General features: G+C 34.9%; 1 protein-coding gene across 1 annotated transcript in view; it reads left to right on the forward strand.

Annotated features, from left to right (window-relative positions):
- The window catches only part of DCDC1 (doublecortin domain containing 1), a 392688-nt gene that overhangs the window by 308295 nt on the left and 66165 nt on the right, over window positions 1-18228 (forward strand). Inside the window, exon 21 of the mRNA XM_019650696.1 lies at window positions 11719-11842. Coding sequence (XP_019506241.1) covers window positions 11719-11842 — 124 coding nt within the window. The remainder of the gene's footprint in view (window positions 1-11718; window positions 11843-18228) is intronic.

Here is an 18228-nt window from a genome sequence, read left to right on the forward strand (position 1 = left end):
TGTTTTGTTTGTATAACATATTACATTAGAAGGAAATATAAAGGGCCATTTCAAGGGCTCAGAGACTATGGAAAATTGCTGTTGCTTGTTGACTATCAGAGAAAACTCACTTTTTCTGTAAAAGAACACAGAGAGGACCATCTTACATCCTGATTTTAACAGTTTACTCAACATTTATTGGGTACCTCATCCCTGACAGTCATACTGGAACTGAATTGGTAAAATTACTGCATACTTTCAGAGCATTCAAGGCTCTTTATGTCTAAAGAGGTGTTTTCCTGTGTGGCTTGTGTGATTCAGTGTGTTGTAGGGATCTGAGTTTACTATAAACTCTTCCTATAACCAGCAGGGAAAGACTCCTGGAGCCTCATTTTCCTCACTGAAAAGTAATAGATTAAAGTAGTTGATTACATCTTAGGTGCTGCTTTCTTAAAAGTTCTGGTATATGGAAGCACTGAATCCAGACAGGTCTGCAGAGGTCTCACTAAGTCTTTAGATTCATGTTAGAAAGGCAGATCATCTACAATTGACGTGGGTGCCCATATAACTATTAGAAAATTTATCTTTATTTCAGTCCCTTCCCAAATCAGAGTTAAGTAATTTTAAACACTATAGCCCAAACATAGATATTGTCCTGATGATGTTTTTAACAAAAAAGAATTCCAATCACCACCATCCCTTTAGAAAAACAGTAAGGCAATATGCATCAAGAATTTTAAATGTTAATATTCTTTGACTAAGAATTACATTTCTAAATTTCTAGCCTAAGGAAGTACAGTTGACCCTTGAACAACATGGGTTTGACTTATACAGGCCCACTTATACACATTTTTTTTCAATAAATACAGTTGGCTTTTTATACCTGTATCTTTCACATCTGTGGATTCACCTAGTCACTGATCAAAAACAGGTTTGTTTGTTTGTTTGTTTGTTTGTCTGTTTTCTTTTTATTCCCAACCTTGGATCCCTGGCACAGAGCGTATAACTGTGAAAATATGTTGGGTGGTATGTCCCAAGACTGAATTTAGGCAGAAAATCCTTGTGATTTGATTACATTTGTGGACTTCCTATTGATATTTATTCTTTTTCTAGTGCCCTCATACCTTATCATTTCTTTTCTCTAGATAACTGCTGTTATCCTTTCCATTTGGAAACTCAACCGTGTTCTTTTCCTCTCAGTTGCTTGTTCTTCTTTTTTCTGGGATCATTGTTTGATACAGAACTAAAATGCCACTCATAACAATCTGTAGGCCTTAAAAGCTGCTTGGGGAAATATTTCTGAAGAGGAAATACTTACGAAAAGCTATCACTCACTTCCTCATGACTGCCAGTCTCCTTGGGCCCAGCCTTAGTAGTGATGTGGTGATGTAGATGACTGAAATCCATCCTACAGTTCCCTGGGAACCCACACAGCACCATCTTAGTCCATCTTTTTAATGCCAATATTTCCAAAGAGTTCTCATGTACTGCCCTAAGGGCATTTATTGAAGAAATCAGAGAAGGTGATTGGATAAATCAGTGGGAGGACTTCAAGGAAAAGACATGACAGGAGTTGCTGAAAGCAGCAATGAGAATTAGGAAAGAGATGAGTTATCAATGGTAGCAGCAACTTATGAAAGTTTCTCAGAAGTAAATAACAGAGAAAAGCAGAAAAATGTTGAGAGGAAGCACAGGAAAAAGTAAAAACCTGGAGCAATGGAAATGGCCAAGGTCATACTAGACAGCATGTAGGCTAAGCTGCTGTGACAAACACTCAAATTTGAGGCTTGTACAGAACCTCATCCCTTTCTGCATGAATGTTTATAGAGAAGGTGATGTTACAGAGAGCTGGTAGGCAGCGCTGCCATTCTTTTTTTTTTTTTTAAAGATTTTTATTGGGGAATTGGGGGGATGGGAACAGTGCTGGGGAATTGGGGGAAGGGGAACAGACAAGTTGCTGTCCTTTTGTTCTTCAGTCTAGTTGTGGAGGACATCGCTTCACTGGCCCGAGTTGGCACCATCATTGTGCTCTTCCCGGGCGAGGCAGATCAGTTGCCGGCTTCTGGACGGCCGCTCACTGCGGCTGCTGGCCGCTCATGCTGGCTGCTGGCTACACACAGTAGCCCATGGCAACCCAGTGCCACAGGGGCTGCAGCCTACACCGTCGCCGGCGACTCACAGCAGCCCAGTTCCAGGTTGAGCTGTTGTTCAGCATCTTAGCTGTAGAGGGCAGTGTCACTGGCCCTCATATGTGGGATCCAAACCGGGGCCCTCTGGCGTCCCAAGCCAGCTCTTAACCAACGCGCCACTCGGCCGGCCCAGCGCTGCCATTCTTAATATGTGGCTTCCACCTAGAGGTCCACAGTGGCTGTTCCAGCTTTTGCCACCTCCTAGCCAGTGGGATGAAGAAAAGGGACAAGAGGCGCACATATCTAATTGCTTTATGAATAAAGTCTGCGAGTCACATCCACTCACAGCCTATTAGCTGGGTGTCTATGTGCCCATCTAAAAATCTATTACTACTGAAGGGAGGCAGATTTTATTTGGGGGATAACTGCTCCTTCCTGCTATGGATAAATAGAGGCAATCACGAGCTTTAAACAGTGAAGCACTTTATTTTGAGCAAAAGAGTTGACTAGACATGACTGAGACTGGGAAATGAAAAGCTGTAGATGTGAATCACTCTCTCTTCTAGCTAGAACTCTGTGTCTTTAAGAAACATATATTTTGTTAATGTTTCAGATGTTTGAGAAGAATTCATATTCTCTTATTCTTGGGTATAAGGGTTCCATATAAGTTACAGTGGGTCATGATGTAGGTGTCAAAAAATTTCAAAATATCGTCACTATGAAGACCACAAGGCCACTAATAGCAAAAAGATATTTTACACACACACACACACACACACACACACACACACACACACACAGAATTCTAAATAAATTCTATATTATTAAATTTTTATAACTTACTGATAACAAAACTGCATATTGAAACTTTTACTTAAAAGAAAATTTACTAAGTGCTTATATTTAAAAAGGAAAGAAAAGCTGAATATTAACAAGTTAAATGTCCAACTAAAGAAGATAGGACAAAAAATTGGCATAAAAAAAGAAAGAGCATAATAAACCTAAGAGCAGAATCAATAAAATGTACAATAAAATATATTAAAAACATGCCAAAGTTGATTCTTTGAAGACACTAATAAGTGGACAAATCTCTGGGAGGACTGACCAAAGGAAAAGATTGGTGTAAAAATAAACAATATTAGAAATGGAAAGGGTGATGTAACTACAATTGCACAGGAATTAAAAAGATACCAACTAAGAGGAGAGTGTTAGGAATGAAATTCTTGTTGGGTAACTATGCCACTCAACAAGTTAGGAAACACATGAAGAGAAGGGAGCTTGGTAAAATACATTCAGACATTGAATTAAAGGACTTTATAGGACAACCAAATGGTGGTGTCATATAGCCAGTCATTATACAGGCTTATAGAAGATCTATAGGTAGAAGCCATTAGCTATAGATAAAATACATTAAGTATTTTTTGTTACCAATTCTCTTAATCAATGTATACATATGTTCTTAATTAGTATATAAAACAAATTATTCTCATTACAAAATAGTCATGGGGATGTAAAGTACAGCATAGGGATCATAGTCAATAATGTTGTAATAACTATGTCTGGTATAAGATGGGTACTAGACTTATCGAGGGAGATCACTTCATAAATTATATAGATGTCTAGCCACTTCGCTGTACACCTGAAATTAATATATTATTGAATATCAACTGTAGTTGAAAAAAATAATTAAAAAAATGAACCATATATTTTGGAATTATATAATATCAAAAGATTGTATTCTTCTTCCATCTCTTGAAGTGGCATCTCACTTCTTCCCTTTTACTATTCTAAACTCTTTATTCTCCATGTATACAAAATTCATGCCTCCTTCAAGGACGTCCCCCTGTGCCTCAATAGTTTCTTTTCATAATAAAAGGCTCATATTATTCTCTTTCCATTAGGTCTATCTGTTATAGCTCTTACTGAGAGTGCCATTACATATTGTCTCAGGTAGTTTTCAAAAACTTTCCCAGATACGTAACTTTTGCTTCCACCTAAAATGCTGTAATTTTCTCGAGGGCAGAAGCCCTCTCTGACTTCTTTTGGATTCCCTGTAGTGCCTAGTACAGTGCTCGGGAGAGAGAGCAGGTTCTAATAGATGGTTATTCATTTGCCTTATTTGCACAAACATTGATACAGAATCTTTAGGTAGTGGAGCCCCCAAATAGGTGATAAACAGATTCAAGGACTCAGTGATCATATGGATTTCAACCATAAGCAAGTATTATTGAAGGAAGAATTATTTACTTTTATTTACAAATCTTACACTTGATGGAGATTTTACAGTAGTTGCAAAGAGAGCTTTGCTGTTACACAAGTAAGAAACTCTCTATGGGACATAATGATAGTTTTTTAGTGCTGAATATAGATTACGTCTATGTATCCAGCAGCTAAATAACCAGGAAGCTGAATCGACTAGAAAAACAAAACAAAACAGGTCAAAGACTTATTTTAAAAAGCAAACTTGCAAGAGTTGTCAGGTTTGACTTTACATCCATCTGTATATCTATTTATTTTTCTAGACTAAATACATACATATTGCTGACAATTACCATTAATGTACTATAGGTTTCCACCATATTTCATAATTGATCTTTAAAAAAATTGAATTGTGTTAATAGGCTTAATTAATGATCTTCAGCTGCGAGGGCTATAATATAAAGTGTTGGAAATTAGTTTGAAATAAGAATTATTTTCAGTGTAATTGTTGGAATGATTTCTCAGTCTCAGAAATTCCTAGTTATGCAAGATGGAAATATGATCATATAGTTCTCCCTTTTATCCTTTAAATTCCAGGTTCTGTCTAAAGTAATTTGTTAGTTATCAAAATAATGTAAAGAGAGGGGCAATTGGGAATATATAAGACAGAGAACAAATTCTAAGTGTATTTTTCAGTTTGTACAAACTATTCCAGGAATAAAGTAGAATAATGTTTAATATGCAAAAATTACTTGATATGTGTGAATTTTATAAATTAATAACACTACAGTCTTCAGTGTCTTGTTTTTGTTAGGGTAAAGTTATTTGCATCAACTATTAAATTCACCTTTAATATTAAAGTTTAAATCTTAAAAAAAATTATTTACATCAACTATTAAATTCACCTTTGATATTCAGCGTAAATTGCAAAATAGATGCAGAAAAAGCATTTGACAAAATACAACATCAATTTATAATTAAAACACTTAATAAAATGGGTATAGAAGGAAAGTACCTCAACATAATAAAGACCATATATGACAAACCCTCAGCTAATATCACACCAAATGGTAAAAAACTGAAAGCTTTTTCTCTAAAATCAGGAACAAGACAGGTATGCCCCCTTTACCACTGTTATTCAACACAGTGTTGGGAGTCCTAGCCAGAGCAATCAGGCAAGAGGAAGAAATAAAAGGCATCCAAATTGGGAATGAAGAACTTAAATTGTCACTTTTTGTAGGTGACATGATTTTTTATATAGGAAATAAAGATTCCACCAAAAACTATTAGAAACAATAAATAAATACAGTAAAGTTGCAGGATACAAAATCAATGTACAAAAATCCATTGTGTTCCTATATGCTAACAATGAAATTTCAGGGGAAAAAAAAAGAAAAACAGAAACAAAAACAACTTTTTCTGCAATTGCAACAAAAAGAATAAAATGCCTAGGAATAAGCTTAACAAAGGATTTGAAGGACCTATACACTGAAAACTATCAGACATTATTAAAAGAAATTCAAGAAGACACAAAGAAATGGAATGATATTCCATGTTCATGGATTGGAAGAATCAACATAGTTAAAATTACCCATTTTAACTATGGCCACATTACCCAAAGCAGTATATAGATTTAATGCAATCCCCATCAAAATCCCAGTGGCATTTTTTCAAGAAACAGAACAAAAAATCATCAGATTCATATTGATTCACAAATGACCCCGAATAGCCAAAGCAATCCTAAGAAAAAAGAACAAGTCTGGAGGTATTACACTCCCTGACTTCAATTTATACTGCAAAGTGACAATAATCAAAACAGTATGGTATTGCAGAAAAACAGACACAAAGACCAGTGGAATAGAATTCAGAACCCAGACATAAACCCACATAAATATGGGCAGATAATTTTTGATGAAGGAGCAACAAACATGCAATGGAGAAAAGAAAGCCTCTTTAATAAACAGTGCTGGGAAAATTGGAAAGCCATGTGCAAAAACAGAATTAAACTAGACTGCTATCTGTCACCATTTACCAAAATTAACTCAAATTGGATTAAAGACCTAAACAAAAGACCTGAAACAATAAACTACATAGAAGAAAACTTAGGTACTAAATTTATGGACCTTGGGTTCAAAGAGGATTTTATGAATTTGACCTCAAAGGCAAGGGAAGTAAAAGCTAAAATAAATGAATGGGATTATATCAAACTAAAAAGCTTCTGCACAGCAAAATAAATCATCAACAAAATAAAGAGCCAACCTACCAAATGGGAGAAGAGATTTGCAAGCAATGCCTCTGATAAGGAGCTGATATCCAAAATATATAAAGAACTCATACATCTCAACAACAAAAAGATAATCCAATTTAAAAAATGGGCAGAGGACATGAACAGAAACTTCTCCCAAGAAGATATACAAACGGCCAATAAATATATGACAAAATGCTCAACTTGACTAGCTATTAGGGAAATGCAAATCAAAACCACAATGAGATACCACCTCATACCTGTTAGAATGGCTATTATCAACAAGACAAGTAATAACAAGTGTTGGAGAGGCTGTGGAGAAAAAGGAACCCTCATGCACTGCTGGTGGGAATGAAAATTGGTACAGCCACTATGGAAAAGAGTATGGAGGTTCCTCAAAAAATTAAGAACAGAATTACCATACGACCCAGCAATCCTTCTTCTGGGTATCTACCCAAAAAATCTGAAAACATTTATCCATGAAGATATATGTACCCCTATGTTTATTGCTGCATTATTCACAGTGGCCAAGACATGGAAACTGAATGTCTTTCAATAGATGATTAGATAAAGAGGATGTGGTACATATATACAATGGAACATTACTCGGCCATAAGAAAAGATGAAATTCTGCCACTTATGACAACATAGATGGATCTTGAGATTACCATGCTAAGCAAAATAAGTCAGATAGAAAGAGTCAAGAACTATATGACTTCACCCATATGTGGGATATAAAACTGAAAGCAACAAATGAACAAGACAAATAAAGAAATAAAAACTTACAGACACAGACAACAGTTTAGTGGTTACCAGAGGGTAAGGGAGGAGGGGGGATGGTAGAAGAGGGTAAAGGGGGTTAAATACATGGTGATGAAAGGAGAACTGACTCTGGGTGGTTAACATACAATGCAATATATAGATGAGGTATTATAGAAATGTACACTTGAAACCTATTTAATTTTGCTAACCAATGTCACCCCAATAAATTTAATAAAAATTTTTTGAAAAGCAAAATAAATGTAGCCTCAAATATTTCATACACTGGTACTCATAAAAGACTAGAGAGTGATATTTGATGGACTCAGGTTTCCAACTATCTACGTAATCTTTTAAACCTTACATAATGTTTAACACTAGCTTGTATGTGTAGTTTCTGATTTGGAATGATTTCTTCCCTGTCTAGAGCACTAGACTTTTAGAACACTTCAAAACAGTTTAAATCCATGGAAATTTGTTGGGCTATTATTAAATCCCATTGAAGTAGGTAGTTATTATATTATCGTTATTTTTGCAATTCTTTCTCTTTTTTTTTCCCAGAGACAGGGTACTTAAATTTAGTCTTATGAACTGATTTCTATCAAAACCAGTGTATGGAATGTATTATTGCTCTGTATGAATAACGTGCTTTCACTGTTTCTGAGGAACCATGGAATTTTAAATTAATTATAGATGAATTCTAAGTGGTTTAGTCTTGGGGCTTAGATAACCTTAAAAAATCATTAAATAACTAAATAGGTCATAGTGTAAGCACAAAGAGTTTCTTTGACAGCTGCGGGATGTGAATCTCTTAATTTTTACTTGCATGTTTGTTATACACTGCTGATTTAAATGGAAATTTGCTAGAGTATTTATAATTTACTGTATCAGATCCAAATTATATGTAGTATCATATTTTATTTACTATGTTCATTACATTGTTGAAAACAATACAATTGTGACCTAATAGAATATGAATAAAGACAGTTTCTCTTTAACTGGGACACATTTAGGTTTGCTTTTATTTTACTATTAATTTCCAAGAGTGCATAATAATACCTTTCTGTCACAGTGTGTGCAGGCTAGCACAATTTCTCATAGCCTGCCACAACACCAAAGTCCCATCAAAAGCACTTGACTCCTCCAAAATATTATCTAAAGTGTTTTTGTTTCCCATTCTTTTATTGGATTAATTGACTAGAGCATTCTGGTGGAGCCATGAAATAATCAATCCTGGACTTTATTTTTGAGGGAGGAGGTAGCTGTCAACCAAAGTATTGAAGAATGATCCCAATTTATGAACTTTTAGGTTCAGATATATCCAGGAGGATATTTTAATTTTGGCCATACTCCTGTGCCTGGGGGTAGATACTCACGAAGCATCATAGATAGAATTTTGCCTTTATCAGAAAGGCAAGGTTAATAAAGACATTATTTTAAATACATAAACTTGCCTTTGAACTTTATTTGACTACCTTGTAGGACATGTGTATATGTGTGTGTGTTTTCAAGGAGGCCCTTCTAAAAGCCTGAAATATTTTGTTTTATATAATGTTTCTATTAAAAACACCAATTCTTTAATGACACCCTTTTTCACACTGAAGAGAAGAATGGAAAATATTAAATAAAAAAAGCTCTCCAGGGGCCAGAAGGCTGCCGGTAAGTATTGCACGAATCACTGTCTCCATCTAGTGCAGGCTTTCAGGAATGAAGATTGCCAGAGTCCTTACTGATGCTGTAAAGTTTTAATTTATGCTCTGCACATGTCCAGTTGTTTGTAGCTGGGCCTGCTAGTGCCATTACAGTTAAGGGCCTGTCAGCTCTTCATCTATAAAACAGCATATTAAGAGGCCTATTGCTTTTACATAAAAGCTCACGCTGTGCTGGAACTCTGCAGCCTCATGGCCTTTGCTCCGTGTGAATGTTTATTACAGTGTATGTTGAACTTGACCAGCTCCTTTTAAAGACACCCTGATGGGTTGAAGTTATATAGCCACAGCAACCAAAAGGATGGGTCTTTTCATCAACAACCTGTCCTTTACCTTACAGTAATATATCCACATGCATCAGACCGACGGGCATCTAACAACTTGATTGATGTGGCAGATCCTGGATTTTCATAGCATTTATCTGAGGCCTTCGGGCATGCAAGAAGAGACTGACAATTTTAGCTACTAACATGGGGGAAAAAACCCAGGAGAACGTGGTTTCATGGAAGTCAAGTGAAGTTAAGTAAAGAAAGTATGTTAAGAAGGAGGGAATGATCATTTGTTAGACGCTGCTATTAGTTCAGTTGTGTCTGAAGAAATGGCCTTTGGTTTTGATAACGTTTAAGTCCGATGGGGCAGTTTCATTGGAGTTTCAGAGATAGAAACCTAATGGGACTTGGTTTAAGAGAAAGAGGGAGGAGAAGAAGAGGAGATGAGTCTTTTAAGGAATTTTCTGTGAAAGGACACAAGGCAGGGCAGTCACTGGAGGTGGATGTGGTGTATAGAGAAAGTTCTTTTTATTTTACTTTTTTAAAGACATCAAGCTATCAGACATTATGCAAGTGGAATGACCCAGAGGGGCAGGGAAATGAATACTTCAAGGCAGGAGCACAGTCCGCGATGAGGAGGGTGAGGGTCTAGAAACAGGCAGTGTTGGCCTTAGATCAGAGCACGGGCAGTGCCACAGAAGCAGCAGCACTGCAGGTTCCATGTTTGCAAACACAGGTCTTTCCAGCCACCACTGCGCCTCGGTGTCCAGGCCCCGAGAATTGTCAGCAAGCGTATGGGAAACCGGGGCCCTCAAACATGAGGAATGCTGGAGGTGGTTGTGAAAGGGCTGGGCAATCTCAGAAAATGTTCAGGCTCAGGTGACCATGACGTGTGCTAGAAAATGCTGAGTGATGGACTGCTCCTGTATTCTCATTCATTAATCACTGATTTATTATATTAATAAATGTCCATCATTTTATTTCTAGGCTCCATATTATTTAGCTATAGTGATTATTCTCTTGCCATAATGTTAAATTTTATTGGCTAATATTAATTTAGAAATTTCACATCTTTAAATTTAAGTAAGATTGCTGCGTTACTTCTTAAATTATCAGGAACTGACTTTATTATGAGGTTTATCTTCCCTTCATGGAATGAATTGGCTAGTTTTCTATATGGTTATGATTTAAAATGTTTTATATTAATATAGCATGAAAATGATCTGTTCCATGACTTGTGAAGTTATAGGAGCAAGAGCATGTTTTCTATTTCAAATCTATGAGTTTTTTTAAAAAAATCATTTATTACAAATTTTGCATTTATTAACATACACATGCATAATATAGTCTTTTAATCTTCTCTATGCTAAGTATTTAACTCAATTTTCCTATTTGGTTTATATTATATTTTTATTAATCTAGATTTATATACAACAGGTTTGTTATTTTATTTACCTCAAAAACACTTCTTTGATCCATTCTATTGATGTTGTATTTTCTAAAATATTTATTTCTAGTTGAATATTAATTCCTTTCATCTGTTTTCCATGGAACAATTATATATAGATAGATTTAAAATAAATTGTTGAGTTGAATGCTTTATTAAACTCCCTTCTCTATTTAGCTCTTAATAAATAAGCATTTAACATTATGAGTTTACCTTTGACTTTAATTCTAGATGTATCTTTTAAGTTTTCATGATTGTTATTTTTGTTGCTTTCTAAATAGGTATTGATCATATTTTTATTATTTTTTTTTCCTATCTGGTATAATAGTATTTTGAGGGAGATAAAATTATCTTGTGGTTGAACTTGTAAATTTTAAACTTTCATTTATTTCTATTTTCTTCTATTATTTGTCACAAAGAGTGACTTGTTCAATTTCCATTTTAAAACTGTATTGAAGTTTACTTTGTTAGTATGTGGCAAATATTAGAAATGTTCCAAGAACTGTTGAGGAAGACCTATTTTCTGTTAGCAGGCTACAATATATATAAATAAATGGTCATACTTACATTTATTAGTTATAGCAGTCAGACATTGTAAGCCCTTATTTGTTACTTAAAGAAAAATTTACCTGGTAGATCGTAATTTGTTGTCTGTGTTGGTTTCTCTTTGAAACAGTTTTTTCTAAACAGTTTTGCTTGATTTTTTCTATGTTAGTATTGTTATTTATGTCATCGTTATTATAAAATGACTCTTATCCTAATTTGCCTTTTGTCTCAAATTCCACTGTCAAGTAGTATGCCAATGTTTCCTGATTTAAAAAATGATTATTTTATTTTAATGTTACTTTTGTGTTTTTGTATACAGTAAATTATCAGATCTGGGTTTTTCATTCTTTGCCTAGTTCTTTAAAAGTATTCAGTGAATATTTTGAAGTGGCATTTAACTTTGCTAAATTCCTTTTTGTTTTTTATTTTGTTTTAGGTGGGCCATAAAGCATGCAGGGACCAGTAAGCCAGGCCAGTGGAAACACTCCAGAGTGGAAAATCCTCTCTGGAATAAGCTTACCTACATGTGGCCAGTCCTTTCCAGCGGCCAACTAAATGAGGTTGTATCACTCAGTATAAGACAGGATTGTTGAAACTTATTTTATGGCCCAGTATGTGATCAATGTTTATGAAGATTTCCATGCAGCTTTTGATTTGCAGTTCAGTGCAAGAGATCAATTAATTCTGTTCTATCAATTAATTGGAAAGATGTATTTACGTCTTCCATTATGGAGATGAATTTATTTGTTGTTTTTCTTATAGTCTCTCAAATTTTACTTTATGTATTTTGAAATTTAGTTATTAGACACACACATGTTCATTATATCTTCCTGGTGAATTGAAATTTTTATCATTACATAAAATCTATTTCCATAAAAGTTTCAACAATCCAATACTAATAGAAATATTTCACCTTTTTTGGTTATTTGCCTAGTATATCTTCTTTCTATCCTTTTACTTTCTATATTTCTATATTATTCTGTTTCAGAGGGTCTCCAATAATCAGCATAAAGTTGATTTTGAAACATAATCTGACAATCTGTATCTCTAAATAAGGATTTAGTCTATTCTATTTATTGTAATGACAGATAAATTTAGATTACTTGCTTTCTATTTATTTTGCTTTTTCTCTGTTTTCATTTTATCTCCATCTTATATTTTTTACATTGTTTTATTTTTCTCATATTTTCTCCATCTACTAGTTTGGAAATTATATCCTCAATTTCCATTCTTTTTGTTTTTATTGTTGTTATTACTCAGAACATTTTAACTTGCATATATAAATGATCAAAATCTGAAATCAACAGATATATTTACTGTATTCTTCTCTCAAATACTTAAAACCATTAGGATACTTTAACTTCAATTTGATTTGTAACTTATACATCATTATTATCATATATTTTATCTTTTAAAAAATTTCTACAAGGTATTAACATTGTTATGTATTTAATGTATGTAATTAATATTTATTTAGATTTACAAATAAGTTTTCTTTTTCTTTCTTATAAACCTCTCTTACCTCTCAGCCCTTCCAATTGGGGTTACTTTCCTTTTCCCTAGTATACCCTTCTTTTAGTTATTGGTAGCAAGCTCAGTTTTTACTTATCTGAAAATGTCTTTATTTTGCCCTCATTCATGTACTTTTACTTAGCAAACTGAAGATATCCTCACTGACTTTCTAGTTTCCATTGTTGTTATTGAGGAATCAGTTATTCTGTCTTTTCTCCCTGATCGCTTTTAAAATTTCTTTTTGGTATTCTTTATTTTAGTATAATATGTCTGAGAGAGGAGTTCTTTTTATTTTTCCTGCTTGGGGTTCTTGAATCTGTGAACTAATATTTTGCAACATTCCTAGAAAATTATCACCCATTGTGTCTTCAAATATTCTCTTTCCTATTATCTTCTCATTCCATTTTTAAAGAAAACTGATTATATGTATGTTAAACTTTCTCATTTTGACTTCCATGTCTCTTAACCTCTCTTTCATATTCTTTTCCTTTTTCCCCTCTTTATGAAAAGCATTTTTTGCATCATATTTTTAGATATTTTTCTTTCAGAATATTAATTTTCTTTTATCTTTATCTAATGTCTTTATATTCCAAGTGAGACTCAGTCTGTGATATGAAGTTTATTTTTCTCTTCCACACAGAGAAAATGTTTGAGATGGTCTATTTTATTTACAACCACCTGGAGAGGTATTCTCTGATTTGCCTTTTCGATGATGTTTATCCTATTGTGATTCTTATTTTATGAGGGGGAGCATCTAGACTTCCCACCTTGGCTATACTCTGATATTTTTCTCATGTGCCCTTCCCTTGTGTGGAAATAGAAGCTCCTTGGAGTTTGGAAGATTCCCTCAAGATAAAATCTGGTTTTAGCACTCTGTTTACCTCTCTGGGTCTCTAGTATATTTTGTTTTATTGCTAGGTCAATGGTGCCATCTAAAAGATTTTTGAAAAATATTTTATCCTAATGTTTTTAGTTGTTTTGTCTTATTTTTTGGCCTCAACCAAGTTTTTTATTTCCCTATGTGAAATAACAATTCTCTATGCCTCCTCTCTGATTGAATCCATGGGTTTCAGCTATTTAGGAAGAGGACAAATGGGATCTGAAACCAAGAAGTCATTTCATAGGACCCCAAAGATGCCCTTCTATTTAGACTGCAGTGAAACAAGTGTAGAAAGCTGACTTGTGTTAAGAGAGAAAGGAGTTCTTCAAAATGCCAGAGACAGTGGGTTGGGTAGCCTGAGTCAGTGGCTAGAGGAATTATGTGTCTAAGACTTGGGGTCTGTAGCACTAGTTAGAACCAACATGGAGCCCAGAGGGAAGGATGGCACAGAGAGACCAACAGGCCCAGCATTAGGCCAAGAAAAAAATGTGAATTGTGCTCATGGAAATTTTTCTTCAGCGATTCAGGAAGGGAGAGGCTAAAATCCAGAGAGCAGGAAGGGTAACTTATTCCTCATCTGGTGGTGGGCAGGTGCCAGCGGGTTGCCCAGTAGCCAAGGAGGACAAGAGGCACATCCTTAGGGGGCCTCTGAGGATCAAGGACAAGTACCCACATAGAGACCATGGACCCCTTTTCCTGATGGTATACGGTTTACTGAACTTTCACCTATACCTAGAAGCCACATTGAGGAAGGAGAAAGGAAGGTATTTCCTTGAAAGGAAACAACAATTCTGGTAAGAAGTTTGAACATTCAATTTGATTGAATATATATAAAAAAATACAGAGCAAAAAAAAAAGGAAGGCTTTTCCAAATTGGCAGAAACTGGGACACCTCTAGTTTGAATATCAAGTTTGCCACCCACCTAATAGGGTTGGGGGCTGACAGAGATGCCTCATAAGTAATGTACTTTCTTATATAGGGAAAGAGAGAAAATTATAATTATTGCAAATTTCACAGACATTGTGCTTATATTTTTATAACCTTGGTATACAAGTAAAGTAATTCAGTTAATTAATTAATTGATTTAAATGATGAATGGTAATTATATTAGGAAACCTAAGTTAACCAGATTCCTTTTAACATTTACCTTTAGAAAAATAAAAATTTTTGCTAGTAGTCTGGGATTTGACAACTAAATGATCTTAGGGATGAAGATGGGACGATTCCAAACTTCTCTAGTCATTCACACAGAACAGTAGCTTTTGGGCAGAATGGATAAGAAGTTAACAAAACTCTAACCTTCACTTGTAAACCAAAGGGAAATGACTAAGGCACTAAATTAGCTAAAGTAAGATAAATGACCATGTCTTTCAAAATGACAGCCTGAGAGTTCTGTTATCTCTTGAAATGTTTGAGGAAGAGGAAGCCTATATAGGGAACTCAGTTCTCATTCAAATGAAATGCAATCTACTTAACTTAAAGTCTGGATCCATTTTATCTGAAGGAATCGTATTTTCTTGCAATCCCATTTCCACATAATTTATTTTTAAGAAAAAAGATGATGTTAGTGTGTATAATTAAATGCAACTAATATTTTGTCTGGGAAGACCTTCCTTATAAATAAACTGCAGTTAGACATGTGATTCCTACTGAGGGCTCAGAACACTGGTCACTGTCATCATATACATTAAATTTATTCCAGATACAATTTTCCAACTTTACTACTTATCTCATCATCATTTAGTATCTATTTAGGCAATGCAGATAGAACATGGCAGGAGACAGACATGGTCTCTACCTTTGTGGAGCTCACAGTTTAAGAAGTATAGGCTGTGCCTTCAAAAAGGAAGGGCCGGCAAAGGAAGGAGGCAGCCTTGATGAGTAGAGGACAAAGAGGGGAGAAAGAAGAAACGCACAGAAAAAGTTTTGTGTCCCAGAAATCAAGGCTACTTGTTGAGCCAGTTCATTCAGTCCTAAGGTCAGTATGAGGAAAGTTAGCCAGGCTGGTTGTCTAAATGTGCCTGAAAATTAAGTCAAAATATTGACTATAAGAAAACCACCTAAGAAACACTATCTTGAGTGAGACTCAAATTCTCCTGTTGATTCCATGATAAGAACCTTTCAAAAACCTTTCAAAATAGAATGACCAAGGGAGAATTTAGGGACATATGGACAATGGGAATGATTTTTGTGGTGACGGAGACTACATTCACTTCAAACTGTTTACCTCTCAGTGGTGACAGCTGCTCTGAGAACTGATTTCATGCTGTTTTCACTGTTAAATATTATTCATCCTAGAAGGCAATTGATGCTGTGCTTTATGAGCAAATAGCATTTCATCTGTCTTAGGATATCAGTATTTAAAAAAGATGTCAAAACCTTCTAAAAACACAAGATTAATGAATTATTTTGGTTCACCTATGGCTAAATTCACTGGAATAATTTCTAAGAACTCAAGTTATTTTCTCACCTCTTGAGGGAAACACTGTAAATTGAGAAGTACTTCTAATCACTTAGGGGTAAGGAGCAATGGATTTTCATATTCAAGGATAAAATCATTGCAAACTGAGTCTGAAGAGACTTAAGGTTTTGGAATGAGCCACTGGACAGTGAGTTTAAAATTTCTAAATTACTAAATTAAAATGTATCCCTTTTGCAGGGACACCTGTTAAACAAAGAAAAGTTAAAAGTACACATTTTATTAATCTATTAAGAGATGGTGATAATTTGCTGTAAGTAAAAAGGCAAAAAAAAAAAAAAGGATACGTAGGAAGGCCAATTTGATTAAGAAATTTCGATCATTGGTTAAGAGCTGGACTCCCAGAAACGCACAGACTGCCTCTGGTTATGAGAGAGGTGTGAAAAAGAAAAGAAAAAGCAGAATTATCAGTGTAAGTAAGGGAACACCACAGCCCATCAGGGTCTCCTGCCAATGCAGCTGTGCCTTGATAATAGCGTGAACACGGAGAAAACCATTGAAGAAATGAATGGGGACCTGAGAATTCCAATGGAGAAACGGAGGGTGAGGGAGCAGCACTCCAATCAGTTTAATCCGTGTTTTTCCGTTGTCCTTCATGATCCTGACACCATATTTATCTGTTTCTATGAAGGACAAAGTGAAAGTCCCTTAAATATTAGAGCAAGATTTAAAGTAGCTTAAAGGAAGAACTGCCCGTGATAGCTCCTATATTTTGAAAGTTTTGAAACCCGTGGTAAGTTTTCGTCATTGGGTTTCTGTGATGTCTCATATTAAAAAGAGAAGACCCGTGGGCTCCACTCACCTAACTGGAAAGCAAAGGAAGCCGTGGGAAGTTAGCTATGCTGCAGCGATGCCAAAGCTGATGTCTGCAGGCATCACCACTTGACAGACGAGTTTAGGAAGTGAAAGGATTTGAAAATAAATAGGGACTAAGACAGCTCAGTTCAGATAAGTTAGTTAGAATTCTAGCATGCTTGGGATATTGAGAAAAAAAGAAATCTTAGCTCTATATCCCAACTACATGAATTGAAAGTTCTCACAGGTTAAGTTTAAAGAAGAATCTCATTTCTCTTGCCTTTCCCTTCTATGTTCAGAAATAAAGAAAGGGGGAAAGATTAGCTATTTTATACCAAGACTTCAGTGTGACACTGATGTTTTAATGAGAAGACTGTTTTTCTCTGTCTCCCCCACCTAGCCAACGCTTGCTTCCTGATAGTTTATATCTAAAACTAGTTCAAATGTTGACTTGCTCTGAATGCTTAATGTCTCCATTGTAGAAGATTTACAAATCAATCCCAAACGTACTTCTTGAAGAAGTTATGCCATTTCACTCCTCTGCCACCCCTCATATTAAATAACACCTTTATACAACAGGAAAGTTCCAAATGCAAACATACAGTGAGTTTGTCATCACGTTTCGTATTTCTTCTCGATAACAATAGTAAGGGAAAGGAACCACGTGATGCCCCATTCATAAAAACAGACACATCTAAAACACTTTGTTGTCTGCCCTTTGCGATTTAAATGCCATACAGGTAAAAGGTTCTCAGTGAAGGTCAGGAATACAAAAAAATTCTCATTAATTCAAATTTTGCTTATTTAGAAGTGTGATAAGTTAGCTTCATTGGATGCCACTGTTATGAACACATTTACTAAGCAGATATATTAAAAATATAAAGAAAAACAACAGTAGACTGAAAATACTTGACTCATGAGTTTTTAAACATTCATTTATACTGCTTTTCTCCTAATTGAATGTAATTAATGTTACTCATCTCACAAATTAGAGTATTATAATTAGATTCTGTTTCAGAATACTTAGTTTTCACAACTTTTAGATATTGTTTATGACTTATTTAAAACACGTTTTCCTGAACTATGTGTTTGTTCAGTATGATTGTAAGATTCTAAAAATTTTTCAAGGGAATATAAATTAGTAAATTATTACTTTGTGTACTAGTTTTTTTTTTTTTTTAATGTGCTCTCCTTCCAAAAACTAAAGGCCGTGTGTCTATTTCTGTAAGTGGCAATACCAGTCACCAAGCTCCAAACCTGGGAGCCATCCTTACTTCCT

The sequence above is a fragment of the Hipposideros armiger genome, unplaced genomic scaffold (genome assembly GCF_001890085.2).
Source record: "Hipposideros armiger isolate ML-2016 unplaced genomic scaffold, ASM189008v1 scaffold_145, whole genome shotgun sequence".
Taxonomy (NCBI): Eukaryota; Metazoa; Chordata; class Mammalia; order Chiroptera; family Hipposideridae; genus Hipposideros; species Hipposideros armiger.